Here is a 13021-nt window from a genome sequence, read left to right on the forward strand (position 1 = left end):
AAAAAAGTTTTTAAATTAAAACTCAGAAAATATAGTCATTCAGACTATTAGCACGTTATTAAAACGGCTTAGAGCACATACAAAATGTAAAAATAAACAAAACACAACCACAGGAGAAACATTGGAAATGCCATTGAGGGAGAAAACTGAAACTTAACCAACACACTCTCTGCTTGCATATCACACGCATAATCAACCATCAAACCTCTGGAGTACTGTTACCAAGTCAGAAGCTGTGACGTTTCAGATGCATTCTGGCTCCATAGGAAGACTATTGCTATTTCAATTTGCAGTCAAAGTCAGGGATTCAATGTGATACTTCCTGTTGGATCACAATAATCACATGAAATGGCTGCCAAAAAAAAGTAATGAAACCGAACACAGTTAAGGGAGATACTGAAAGGATGGAGTCTATCTATTGCTCTTCCTACCCATCTATTAACTGTAATTCAGCACAGACACACGCAAGAGAGAATAGTGAGTCAAACAAGTTAAAAAAAACAAGAGAAAAGCAGCTAACCGCGTTCTGCGTGTTGTGTCCAATGCTAACCCGCTTCTCTAAATACCATAAATCAAGTAGAGTGTTACAGTAATGCTGCATTCAACAGGTGCTTCCATTTACCACCATCTCATTTTATCACCGCACGGTCTGATAACTTCTCTCCTCATCCTGACATATCTCCTACTCCCTCCATCCTCCTTGTCCATGTGTTAGACCTCCAACTCCCTCCACTCTTTATTTCTTCCATCGCCATCTCTTTCACAAATCCTTTCTTTCTCTCCCCTCAACTCGCCGCTTGCCGTCTCTGTTTTCTAACAGTGTTTGCTCAGAGAGGTGCGCTGTAATGAACAGAGGAGAGGAGGTCGCTATCAAAAGGGGAGGCGGAGGGAGAAAGAGAGCGAGGGGGTGAGCCGTTGTTGTCATTCATCACCTGTAAAAGGAAATCTGCCGTGAACTGTTTACCCATAGCTTATCATCCCCTGCTTGTCATACTCTCCCCCTCTCGGTCTCCCTCCCCTACCAATCTATCTTGTCTCTCTACCCTATCATCTTTCACTCGTAGCTCACTGCGGAGCAAAGCAGAGAGACATCAGTTGACTTTTAATACCTTCATCTCTGACTGTCTGAAAACTGTCTTTCCTGTCTGTCTGCCTGCTCCCCAGTCTGCTGCCGAGTCGTTGCTTGTTATTATAACCACGTTTGTCTTGGTAGCCATAACATGACCTCATGGCTTCTCCTTTGTGTGCACATGCACAAATTCAGTCTTTTGAATCTGAAAAGTTCACTTTTTATAGAAAGTTTCATGTTCATCATTAAAAACCAGATAATTTTTCTGAGACGGGTAAAAAAAAATGATGTGTCAAATCAAGTCTGAAGCTCTTGAGTCCAAGACACAAGCTAATTGGAAGTCAGTCACGAGTCTTTCGGGTCTCTGAATCGGGTTTTCACAGCCGTCAAGTCTCAGGTCTCTTGCCCTGTTAATGATCATGCAAACGTGGATTTCAAATGGCTTTCAAAAAGCATCAGGTCTCGGCAGCCTGGATGGAATTAATTTGCTCATCTTGTGTCTTTGCAGAATTGAATCATCAGCCATGAGACCCTTTGCATTCTGTGATTCATGGGTCCGATGTATGATCGCCTTTGAGGAGATGGTATTTCGATCATGCAAGACTCGCCGCCTGACTGGTTGCATCAGCGTGTGGAAGGATTACTGATAGCTCGGGTTTACAAGTTCTCACATGGGGAAAACAACTCAGATAGGCTGAAGGCTGAGGACTGACAGATCATCACTCCAGAGTAGGATGGGACGATAACAAACATCCTCTTATCAACTAATGGCATATGCCATTTTGATGCATGCATACATGGCCACTGAATCAACAATGTTTACATTTGCAGACAAGAAGTGTGTTTCCACATCCTCTCAGTCACAAGTCATCTGGGTTTAAGGCAACTTCTTTTTTCAAAGCCCTTATTGTTACTACTTCTTTATAATGTTTGTAACCACGTGAGAAAGTTGAAATAAAATGCCCTAAATCTTGAGGTAATGATAGAAAAGAAGAGCAGTGACTTTTAAATAGTGATGGGAACAAAAGCAATGCCAGTTGCCCAAATCCTAAAATTTGCAATAAAAAAAAGACTTCAAATAATAATTAATTTCATTATTGACTCAACATTTTGTCAATTTAAAAAGAAAAATGTACGTGCCAGTTTTCTTTAGACCAAGACAGAAACTTTAAAGGTCTAGTATTGTCTGACCAACAGTCCAAACCAAAAATATTACACTCTAAATATTACATATAAACATACATTTGCTAACACCAGTGCAGTGCATATTGCTTGGCCTCCAGTATTACCGGATGCAGTTTTCTCGAGAGCCACTCATTTAAACAACTTTATACTGGACACTGCACTTCCTTGGGTTGAAAAAAAAACAGACTCAATTACATATAGTTGTCAATTAGTTTTCTGTCGATCAACTAATCAATTAAAGCAACTCAAAGGTTGTATGACAGTCCTGTGATATCCAAGGAAGACAATCATAATCTTAAAGCCAAAGCTGTAAGTACAAGGTCTCAATAGTGCTGCTTGGGTGTGTCTTTTGTTTGTTCATTAATTCTTGTGTGCATGTGTGTGCGTCCGTGCCTACATGCGTCCGCATTTGCCTACGCTTCCCCTGGTGAAACTCGTCTCATTACAACTCAAGCTAAAGTGCTAACACAGAAACATGTTCCAACATGAATAAATAGCTTCATATCCGCAAATCCAATAACCTGTTTCATAGCCTGAAAAACCTACATAAGCCTCAGCAAACCTGGATGATTATGTTCAATTAAAACATGTTGACACACGAGTTTCATGCTGGTGATCTCCTCCCATATTCACTGAGGGGGACTGGGCTCCAGATGGGCCATTTGGAGGATGCTTTCACACTTTGCCTTGCAGTAATATTACAGGGTCCCCCGGCTGAGTGTGTTAACATGATCAGTGTGTGTATGCCTGCTAGGACATTCGGTGACAAGCTACCCCTCAACGTGCACACATCTGTCAACACCATCAACACACACACACACACACACACACACACACACACACACACACACAAACAAACACAGATATCATGCTGACTGGGGATTGTATATTAGGAAAGATAAAGAGATAAAAGCACATGTTTCTTTAATAGTCCTGCAATAATGTCTGACTCTGTGAATTTTATAATGTCGGTCAGGTCTTCATAAAAAACTAAAACAAACAACAACACAGCCAATGATATAAATATCCAGCAAGGTGACACACATCCATGCGCGCACACACACACACACACACACACACACACACACACACACACAAACACACACACTGACCCATCTAATTTCTTTCAGTGTCTTTCTCGCCTAATCGTCACCTCCTGAGCCTCAGTCAACACAAATAAATCAGCTGCCTACCCCCCAGCCTGTATACCTTTGTGTGTGTGTGTGTGTGTGTGTGTGTGTGTGTGTGTGTGTGTGTGTGTGTGTGTGTGTGTGTGTGTGAACGTGAACATAAGTGGAAATAGATAAACATTTGCATGATCGAGGAATCATGCACTAACACAGCCGTCGCTTGTTATTAATGTCTTTACCTGATATTGGTTCGGCCAAAAGGTGGAGACGGCGAGTTCGGCTCTCAGCCAGTCTTTACCTGAGAGACAATATTACAGTCAGCAAATGGGGATAAAATCAGAACAAGTGTCAGAATAAGTAATACAATGAGAGTGTGAGTGGCCCTCGGAGCCGGTCTTTACCAGTGTACGACGTCACGTTCCATATAGGGTTGGCCAAGGGACCCTTGTTTACCTGGCAACAACACAGACCACAATATGAAACATACATGACATACAATCCTTTTCTGATGCCCTCCGAGACCGCTCCGTTCCATTAAATGTATTTAATTCCACAAAAACATTTTACCAGTAACATAAATATTATGACACTGTAAGTCATAATCTCATGAAAACAAGGTCAGACGTCAGGGGTCAAGGTCAGCTACACCACCACCACTTCTAGGCTAGCGGGGACTTCAGCAGGAAAGATGTTAGTATTAATAGTAGAAGTGGGTTTGACTTTGTGTCATCAGATTGGAGGGCAGTCCCCCGGCTCTTAATACTCCCCTGCTGCTCAGAACCAGGAAAAGACAGAACCAGTAAAATAGCAATCTTCAGTTAAAGTGTTTTCTAACCTCTTTCACACATTGTAAAATACACTTAAAAGGAGCAGGGAGGAAAGAGAAGACAAGAGTGTTGTGAAAAGTGTGGATTATTGCATCATAAAGTGTGTGTACACCACTGCATGGCACTAGACGGCTCTACTCTATCCATCACGCTCAGTACTTTGATGAATGTCCAGCAGGGGAACATCTCAATCTAAGCACAAAGACACTCACTGCGTTTGAAGTGCATGTATTTTATTGAAAGAATAGATATTAAAGCTTAGCGAGGCAAACTTACACAAACTCTCGGTATGACATGCTAGCTGCATTACTTGGTGGTTGTATTTCACAAAACCGAGACCACATTTCCAATAAATTCTGTTTTGTTTAGTTTTAAGCTAAGAGGCTCTGTTCACCATCTCCCATTGTGACGAACAGAAAGCTTTAACTCTGCACTTGATCTCATCCAGGGTTGTTTTACAGAGAAAAATAACCTTGTGTTTTCTCAGAAGAAATACTGCAATCCAGTTTTTTAGATATTTTATTTTCCCATATTGGTTTCTTTGCACTGGCACCCTGAAATATCCAGAATTATCATCTACAAAGGCCTAAATGGCGCTCCCACAATGCAAAGGCTACTCGTGGTTCCTGGCGTCTAAAGCCTTCAGCTTTCAAGCTCAGCTCCTGTGGAACCAGCTCACAGTTTCAGCGTCGGTTTAAGGTTTTCCTTTTTGAAATTTAGGGTTGGCTCAGACCAGCCACTGGTTATGCTGCTGTAGGCCTAGAAACTGCTGGGAGACCTCCTGTGATACATTGAGCTCTCCTCTCCTCGTCTCCCTCTCCATCTATATGCATTCATGTCCAATTTATGCATGTTAACAACTTGACTCATTCCCTGGAGTCTTTTCCTGTGGCAGGTATCCATGGATTGGATTGACTCCTACGGCTCGAATTGCCGCTAGAATTACTATCATTCTATTACATCCACTGCTGCTGTTATTATTATTTGTAGTAGTAGTAGTAGTAGTAGTATTTATATTATCTGATATTCTATTATTGTGTTTCTTGTGTATCTCTCTCTCTCTCTCTAGCTTCATTTCCCTCTCTTTCAACCCACCCGGTCAAGACAGATGGCCGCCCACCCAGAGGCCGGTTCTCCTCAAGGTTGCTCAGTACGGTCTAGATCTGCTATATATGAAAAGTCTCTTGAGATAACTTCTGTTCTGCTTTGACGCTAAATTAATCAATTGTATTAATAAGTGTATTCTCGTTACCTTCACCAGGACGTTGAGGGTGCCGGGGCTGGAGCCGTCAGGGCTGGTGAGGAGATAGTTGAAGTCGATACAGTGAGTGTCATTCTCCTTCATGACCGGCAGCTGGAACCTGGCCTTCTCCCCGACATCGTACTGCGAGACGTCCACGAACATGTAGGAACCTGTTCACAGAGACCAGGAGACGGTCAGAAACTAAAGATAGCCTTTGTGGCGGATTGGGTTCAAGACCAGCGAATCAGCTCAATTGTGTTTGTGCTTGTGCCCGAAATACCTGCTGAAAGTTCACAGCTTGAACAGACGAGCAGCGGTGCCCTCTGATGAGTTAGTTAGTGTGTATGACTGGACATGCAGGAGTGGGCTATAAGCCCTCTGCGTGTGTTACATGTAGCTACAGGAGTAGACTAAATCTCTCTGCTACTGTGTAGCTTGAAAACAAGCTGTTGAATTAAGGAAGCTATTTTAAAGCTATTTATTTGATCATTCACTTATTTGTGTATTGTCAACTCCTCCCACCTGTATGGTTATGTCAGTTCAGTAAATATGTTGTATACTGCCTATTCTGGTTGTGTTGTCTTAATAAGTGAATATCACAGCGTTTTAGCTTGTCTTTTGTGATGCTTGTCACTTTGATTCAATGTGTATCCTGTGGTGTACATGTGGCCAATAACATCTTGAACGCTAATCAGCCCTTACCTCTTTCTGTACCTCTCTGATAGTTAGTATTACTATGTATTTGTGTCTGCGTGTGTACGCTACGTTGAGAACATTGTGCGTTAGAGTCTATTCAATTAGACACTAAAACTCCAACCTATGAATTTAAGGAATCATCAAGCACACAAACAGACAGCAACGTAAACTTTCCCCATTTCCCTGCTCTTTCATCTTTGACATACACACTTTGAAGCAGTGAGTTTCTTTTCATAAAACCCCAAAGACTTTTTTATTCTTTCTGTTTATGTTTGCATGCTTTTACTCACTTCTGTTTCTCTCTGCTCTCATTCCTTTAGAGCTTACAGTACAAGAACCAGCCTCCCCCCTGATAAACAAACCCCTGTTACTAAGACTGTGTCATTTGTTTCTGAGGCTGTTTCTCATCAAGCCAACAACAAATAAACAGGGAATTGAAAAGAAGACAGAAGAGGAGAAAAAAAGCTACGTCTTACTTTTGTTATTTCTTTTATACACTTTGTTTTATGTTCTGATTTTGTCTTCTCTTCTCTTTATTCTCTGTCTCCTTGACTTTTCTGTATATGAACTGTGCTTTCAGGTGATAACACTTGTAAATGTGTTTAAGCAGAACACATCTACAAAATCAAAATAAGTGAAGAAAATTGACTTCTTGACCACACTAATCAAATTTGACTTGTTTAGTTTTCAGTGTGCTGCTGCTTTCTTTGCCAATTTCAAATATCAATCCATTGGTTTTGGTATTCTAATATGATGGGGCTGTGGAGAAAGTTTTCAGTCACTAGAGTAAGCCAAGAACAAATGTATTTCAGGTAATGTCGTATATCTGCTGTCACTACCTGGTACTTTATCTTGTACCTATAGCAGTTGACTGCAGGAAATGTGGTTCAAAATAATTCATAATCTGTGTGCTGACAGGCCAGACGGTCAGCACATCCAGATGTTCCAGTAATCAGCTCAGACCTCAGCCAGATGTTGCTCCAGTGAAATATTGTGAGCCTTTCCTGCCTGATGTCTAATCTCACAATATCACAAGGGCTCATCACAAACGAGGGATGGGAGCCATGATATTGTTTGATTCCCTTTGTCGGATACAATAGAAATGAATTGAATAGATCTACTGTAGAAACAACCCATTGATTACATGTAAATCTTTGACAATTCATTATAAGACATTTATCAAGCAAAAGGGCTAAACATACGCCGGTTTCAAAATGTGAGGATTGGCTTGTTGTAAATTGAACATCTTGAATATATTTGGGCTTGGACTCTTGGTCTGAACAAACAAGATATATGAAGTTATTGCTTCATATCTTGGAGACTGTGATGAGTATCTTTTCACTATTTTCGGACACTTTATAGGCTGGGAAATTAGTCTAGTCATTGGAATAATAAATAATGGATTAATCATGAAAAAATGTACATTGTTAGTTGCAGCCCTAAGTATAATCCGATACAATGCATTTGAACAGAATAAAACCAACAGACCATAATAAATAGATTAGAACGGAACAAATTATGAACAAGTATAATAGAACATAACAGAATAGAATAACACAGAAAAGACCTCGATAGAATAGATTAGAATAAAATAAAATAGAGCAGAACAGAAGAGGGTACAAAACTCCAGTTAGACACACAGCACCCCATCCTAAATGGTGAACTCTATTTGCATATTAAATCATACACAATGTGCTCTATATACAATGAGCTCTAGAACAATAGTGACTATCACTTATTGTTCAGCTAATCTACTTTGAGAAAACACTTTTCTCTGCAGACTACAGCAGAACATAACAGGCTTTTAACTGGTGCACACAAACATTGGCCCGCATGGACACACAAACACACACACACACACACACACACACACACACACACACACACACACACACACACGCACACACTATCATCATCATCATCTTTTCAAAACCAAAGCTTTAGATTGTCTCTTCCACTCCCTCTTGATTGATTTATTTCCCCCACCATCACCTCCGAGCATGCGCGCACACACACACCCACACACACACACGCACACACACCCACACACACACACGCATGCACACACACACGCACACACACGCACACACACACACACACACACACACTTCTATTGTAGCCATGGCAGTATTCTAATAATCCTACTTCCCGGTTCTAAATGTCACCAATAAGACACAAAATGAGAACATCCAAACTGGACTAAAGCCACAAGGCCAGCACCATTCTCCCTCTCAAACTCTCATGAACACACAATGAATGTCACCGCTATTGCTTCCTTTTTGTGGATGGATTCTAAGATGGTGACACAAGGAAAGTGCCTTTAAGATGGCTGCCAAGATGGTGCGTCACCTTAAAATACTCCTATCAGACAGTGAGACACCCTGATATGTTACATGGCAAACATGTAACTTTTAGCGCGTCCGGTGTCAAAATAGCTAAATATTTCCTGGCACATTGGTAAAGTGCAACATGTTAAAGCATTTCCCAAGCATGGCAACTGAATTACAGAAAAAAAGGACACCTAATCTGGGGCAAAAATAGAGTTATGAAAGACTGATGGTAGGTGAAACTGACATGCATGACACCTGAAGTTTGCCAGTTTCTAAAATGGCTGATGTCTTTGAACTGCCAAAGTCTAAAATGGAAGCTAATAGAATGACGACACAATATAACGATGAGGCTAAAAATACCCCTGAGACAGCCTTAAGACCTAGATATGTCACATAACAACAACAGTAGCTGCAGCGTGGAAGATAGAGGAAAGTATTCTTCAGCGAAACGGTAATGGCCTGGTGCTGGGAGAGTTTTACTCTCAGCATCTTATGGCAACAGCTCGTCCACAATACAGATCCAATTTACTTTAATGTCAAATATGGAACTGATTTTAAGATCATTTAATTTGTTTTGAAAGCACGGCATTGACCAAAACTGTTTGGTTTTGGTCAGATCATCTTTATGTTCAGGCCGCTCATTTACTTCGTCACGTGTTCCCTGTTAAAAATCAACAATTGATCAAGTATTTTCCATTGTTGCTTCCAGACTGTGGAATCATTCGCCCTAAATACACAAGCTTTCAATTCCACTGGTATTCCTATAAACATGTTTTTATTGTGGGTTTTTGAACCCTATTAAGACTGTTAATGGACATTTTCTGACATTTTTCAGACAGTTGCTTTAAAGGTTGCTCTTCTCATTATTAGTCAATCTGCAGAATATTCTTTTTGTCAATTGACTATTTGTTTGGCATATGAAGCGAAGTCTTCAAATATCTTGTTTTATCAGTCCAACAGACACCATAGCCAAAGGTGTTCAGTTCATAACCATGAAAGACAAAGAAAAAGCAGTACCTTAACATTTGAGAAATTGTAATGAGGGATTTTCTTTTTGCATTGTTGCTTGAAAAATTGATCCTCCAATTTATTTGTTTTGTCAATTTGAGCATTTTGTTTTATAAATACATTAGAAATCAACCAATACATCAAAAGCTAAATGTTAATGCAACAACTACTATTTTTGTGGAGCTCAATGTTGTCAGTAAGGTTTGATTTAATGATGATTTTAGACTGTATAGATTGTGCTGATGTATTCATCAGTATTCACTCTTTATGAAAAACATTCAGTGGACGAGAAACGAGCACTACTGCAGAAATGTCTTTGTTTGACTCCCTTATTAAACAGGACACAGTGGAAAACAATAGAAAAAAGAGAGAGACATGGAGAGAAAGGCTGGCCAAATAGGTTTAGAGTGGTACTGGCTGACAACATTATGAGTCAAGAGTATCTGCTTTAGTCCACTGAGCCTCAGAGCCCCAGCCCATGAATGTTCAACTGGCACAACGCATGCTGCCAGCAGAGCTTCCAGACCCTGCCATGGTGGCTGGTGCCAACATCAACCCCCAAAGAGATTACACTGAATAGTTTTAGCTCTATTACAAAAACTGCCAAACCATCCCTCCGCAGTCAATACTGCCTTAAGCACAAATGGTGATTAACAACTGGGACAAACCAATGTGGGTTATAGGGAACAAAACCATAGTTGTTGGCTGAGCCATCCAATGACTCAAATGATGCTGCGTAAAGCCCTAAGATGACTGCTTTCCTCTGCCAATACCTTTGACTATATATAACCGACTGAACTACTAATCAGCAAAATGAATTCGCTCCCAATGGTCTTTGAGGTGCCAAATACTCTTAACAACCCCCCTAAACAAAGGGAGTAGGTATCCCTTTGTTTTAACGGGTCAAAAGCCCAAAAGGTTTATTGGCTATGCTTTAAATCATGCCATGCCCTCATGGAGATTGCAGCCAAACAGGAGTTCTTCTAAATTACTGGTGGCTAGGATTGCCTGACAGGACAACAATTCTAATAATAGGTATTACCAATGTGTCCCTGGGGAGGGCATTTAAGCTACCAACTCAAGCCCTCACCCATACCCCGATACTTCTTCCAAATACAAAACCTAGCCAAGTGCTGTATCTGTAATCCCCTCCAGCAACCTCGTTTTCCATCCGCAGCCCTGCTGTCCCTCACCCTGCTGGCATTATTAACACATCAAATGTCAGGTCATGCTCCCATACCTTTAGGCAACGCTCTGAACCCCCTTATGCATCCAACGGCTCCAAACCATTAACCTGGGCTGCCGTCCTCGCGCCCCGGCTCATCCCACTAGCTTTCCCTGAAGTTAATGCTATGCAAATTCCAGGCATTACTTTAGCGCTCTTGTGCAAAGTGTTTAGCCTCTTCAAACTGCCAACTTTGCCCTCTCTGCATAGTGACACCACTTGGTATTAATATCACTAAATGTGAGACTTTGGCACTGTACCATTGGGCAAGGCACTTCACCCTTGTGTCATTGAATAAATATATGGAGGACCACATGCACCAGACAGGCACACACACACATTTTTGAAGGAAACGTGTGTGTGTGTGTGTGTGTGTGTGTGTGTGTGTGTGTGTGTGTGTGTGTGTGTGTGTGTGTGTGTGTGTGTATGTGTGTGTGTGTGTGTGAAAATCATAGAGCTGGTGTTGAACTGAACCTTTCTCTAAATGTCAGTGATGCTGGGTTGTCATGATGATAAGCAAGAGAGATAAATAACGGTATTACATTGTCATGGTAACAAAGTCATAATCTTTCACAACAGAGAAGGAGAGGAGAGAAGACCATGGGAGAGGAAAGGAGAAAAGGGTAGAGTAAAGGACAGAAAAGGAGACGAGACAAGATTATAGGAAAGTAAAGAGGAAGAGACTGGAAAAGGAGACCACAGGAAAGGAAAGGTGAGGAGACAAGAGCCAAGGGGAGGAAAGAAGGGGAAAGGACACAAGAAAAGACGAAAGGAGACACAGTGGACACAAGAGGGAAGGAGACAAGAGTAAAGGAAAAAGGAGGAGATGAGAAGAGATGAGAGGCAAAGGTAAAAGATATGAAAAACTTGTGGTTGATATATTTCAACACGGCTTCCTCACGGTGGATAACGACATTGTTCATACAAGAGTCAACATTCTCACTCTGAGGATTTCATTTTGCAATGCCAGTCAATATCTCAACATTACATAGCTGGCTATTGTTATAACATTTTGCTTTTGAGATTGTAAAGTAGGCAACCTTCCCTGTTCCCTGCCGTTGATTAATGACCTCATATTCTGTTAATTAGACCCTCAGCCCCGAGGCAGAAAGATTTAATTTCCCCTTCATCATCACCACGGTGAAAAGAAACTACTGATTAAAGAGGCGAGGAGAAGAGAGGATGTCTAAGAAAAGAAGAGAGAGGATGCAATGTGCAAAATGTTTAATACTAATAGTACAAGTTGTCCATTTAAACTCTATACTTCAGTGTTAAAAAGCACTGGTTCTGCAAATAAAATGACCTATGACTGATGTGTAAAATACAAAATAAAAAAATAATAAAAGATTAAAATTGTACTGAATCACTTTCTCCCACTTGGAGGAGCTAAACAAGAGGATAACGTCGACGGGAGAAGTCTTACCTTGTGGCAGGTCTGGAGAGACGTACGGCACTTCCTTGGTGTTGATGTGCGTCCAGTCAAAGTCATCATAGGGATCTTGCTGGTAATCACACTGAGTGAAGCCTTCATCAAACATACAGCTCCCTGCAAAGACAAAGACAATAACATTTAGTTCACCTCACAGTGTCAGTAATCATTGACTTGAACGAGCTAAATCAAATTAGTTGTAATGCGACATGAATTCTCCTTTGGGTTCATCCTGTAAAACTTTTGTTTCCTTCTTGTATGTTGTTTTTCGGTGCATGCCTGCATCCCAGCTCATTAACAAACCACCAGGAGTCTCGGCTCCAACAGTCATCACTCAAGGCCAATCAGGATCACCTCTGACTCAACCATCGGGGCCTTCAGCTGATCATCTGTGCCCATCAAGGCGGCCTCAGGACAACCATGTGTGAGCTGGCCGCCTGCGGCCCAGCCTGAACAGGAAGTCGCTCTAATACAGAGAGACGCCACTTGTCCCTGGCGGCTAGCAGAAACAATCAACTTGAAATGATATGTGGCAATGTTGCTGATGGAAATAACATGTGGGATACTGCTAGCTATCTGATTCATTGGGCTGAGAGCAACGCATGGCTCGTGTTATTAAAATGGCTAGGAGAAATATGACTAAAAAAAGCCACAATACCATCTGATTCAAGTCACTGGTCATTAGCGGTCACTGATACGTGTCCTCTGTGCCCTTCTTGACATTTGCCAAAGTAGAAGAAGATAAAATATTTCATATATATATATATATATATATATATATATATATATATATAATATATAATATATTTTATGGTAGTGATATAATGATAGTAATAATTAATTAACTAATCGTTTTAGCTCTAATGAAACTAACAAAAT

General features: G+C 40.9%; 1 protein-coding gene across 22 annotated transcripts in view; it reads right to left on the minus strand.

The window, feature by feature from the left end:
- Window positions 1-13021, minus strand: part of ptprk (protein tyrosine phosphatase receptor type K) — a 104373-nt gene that overhangs the window by 51403 nt on the left and 39949 nt on the right. For all 22 annotated transcript variants that reach the window (XM_068577677.1, XM_068577693.1, XM_068577692.1 and 19 more), the window contains 4 exons: window positions 12137-12259; window positions 5464-5624; window positions 3786-3837; window positions 3624-3682 (listed from right to left, as the gene is read on the minus strand). In XM_068577677.1, the coding sequence (XP_068433778.1) occupies window positions 3624-3682; window positions 3786-3837; window positions 5464-5624; window positions 12137-12259 (395 nt within the window). The remainder of the gene's footprint in view (window positions 1-3623; window positions 3683-3785; window positions 3838-5463; window positions 5625-12136; window positions 12260-13021) is intronic.

This window comes from Clinocottus analis, unplaced genomic scaffold (genome assembly GCF_023055335.1).
Source record: "Clinocottus analis isolate CAN_PGR_092001 unplaced genomic scaffold, fCliAna1.0.p SCAF_15, whole genome shotgun sequence".
Taxonomy (NCBI): domain Eukaryota; kingdom Metazoa; phylum Chordata; class Actinopteri; order Perciformes; family Cottidae; genus Clinocottus; species Clinocottus analis.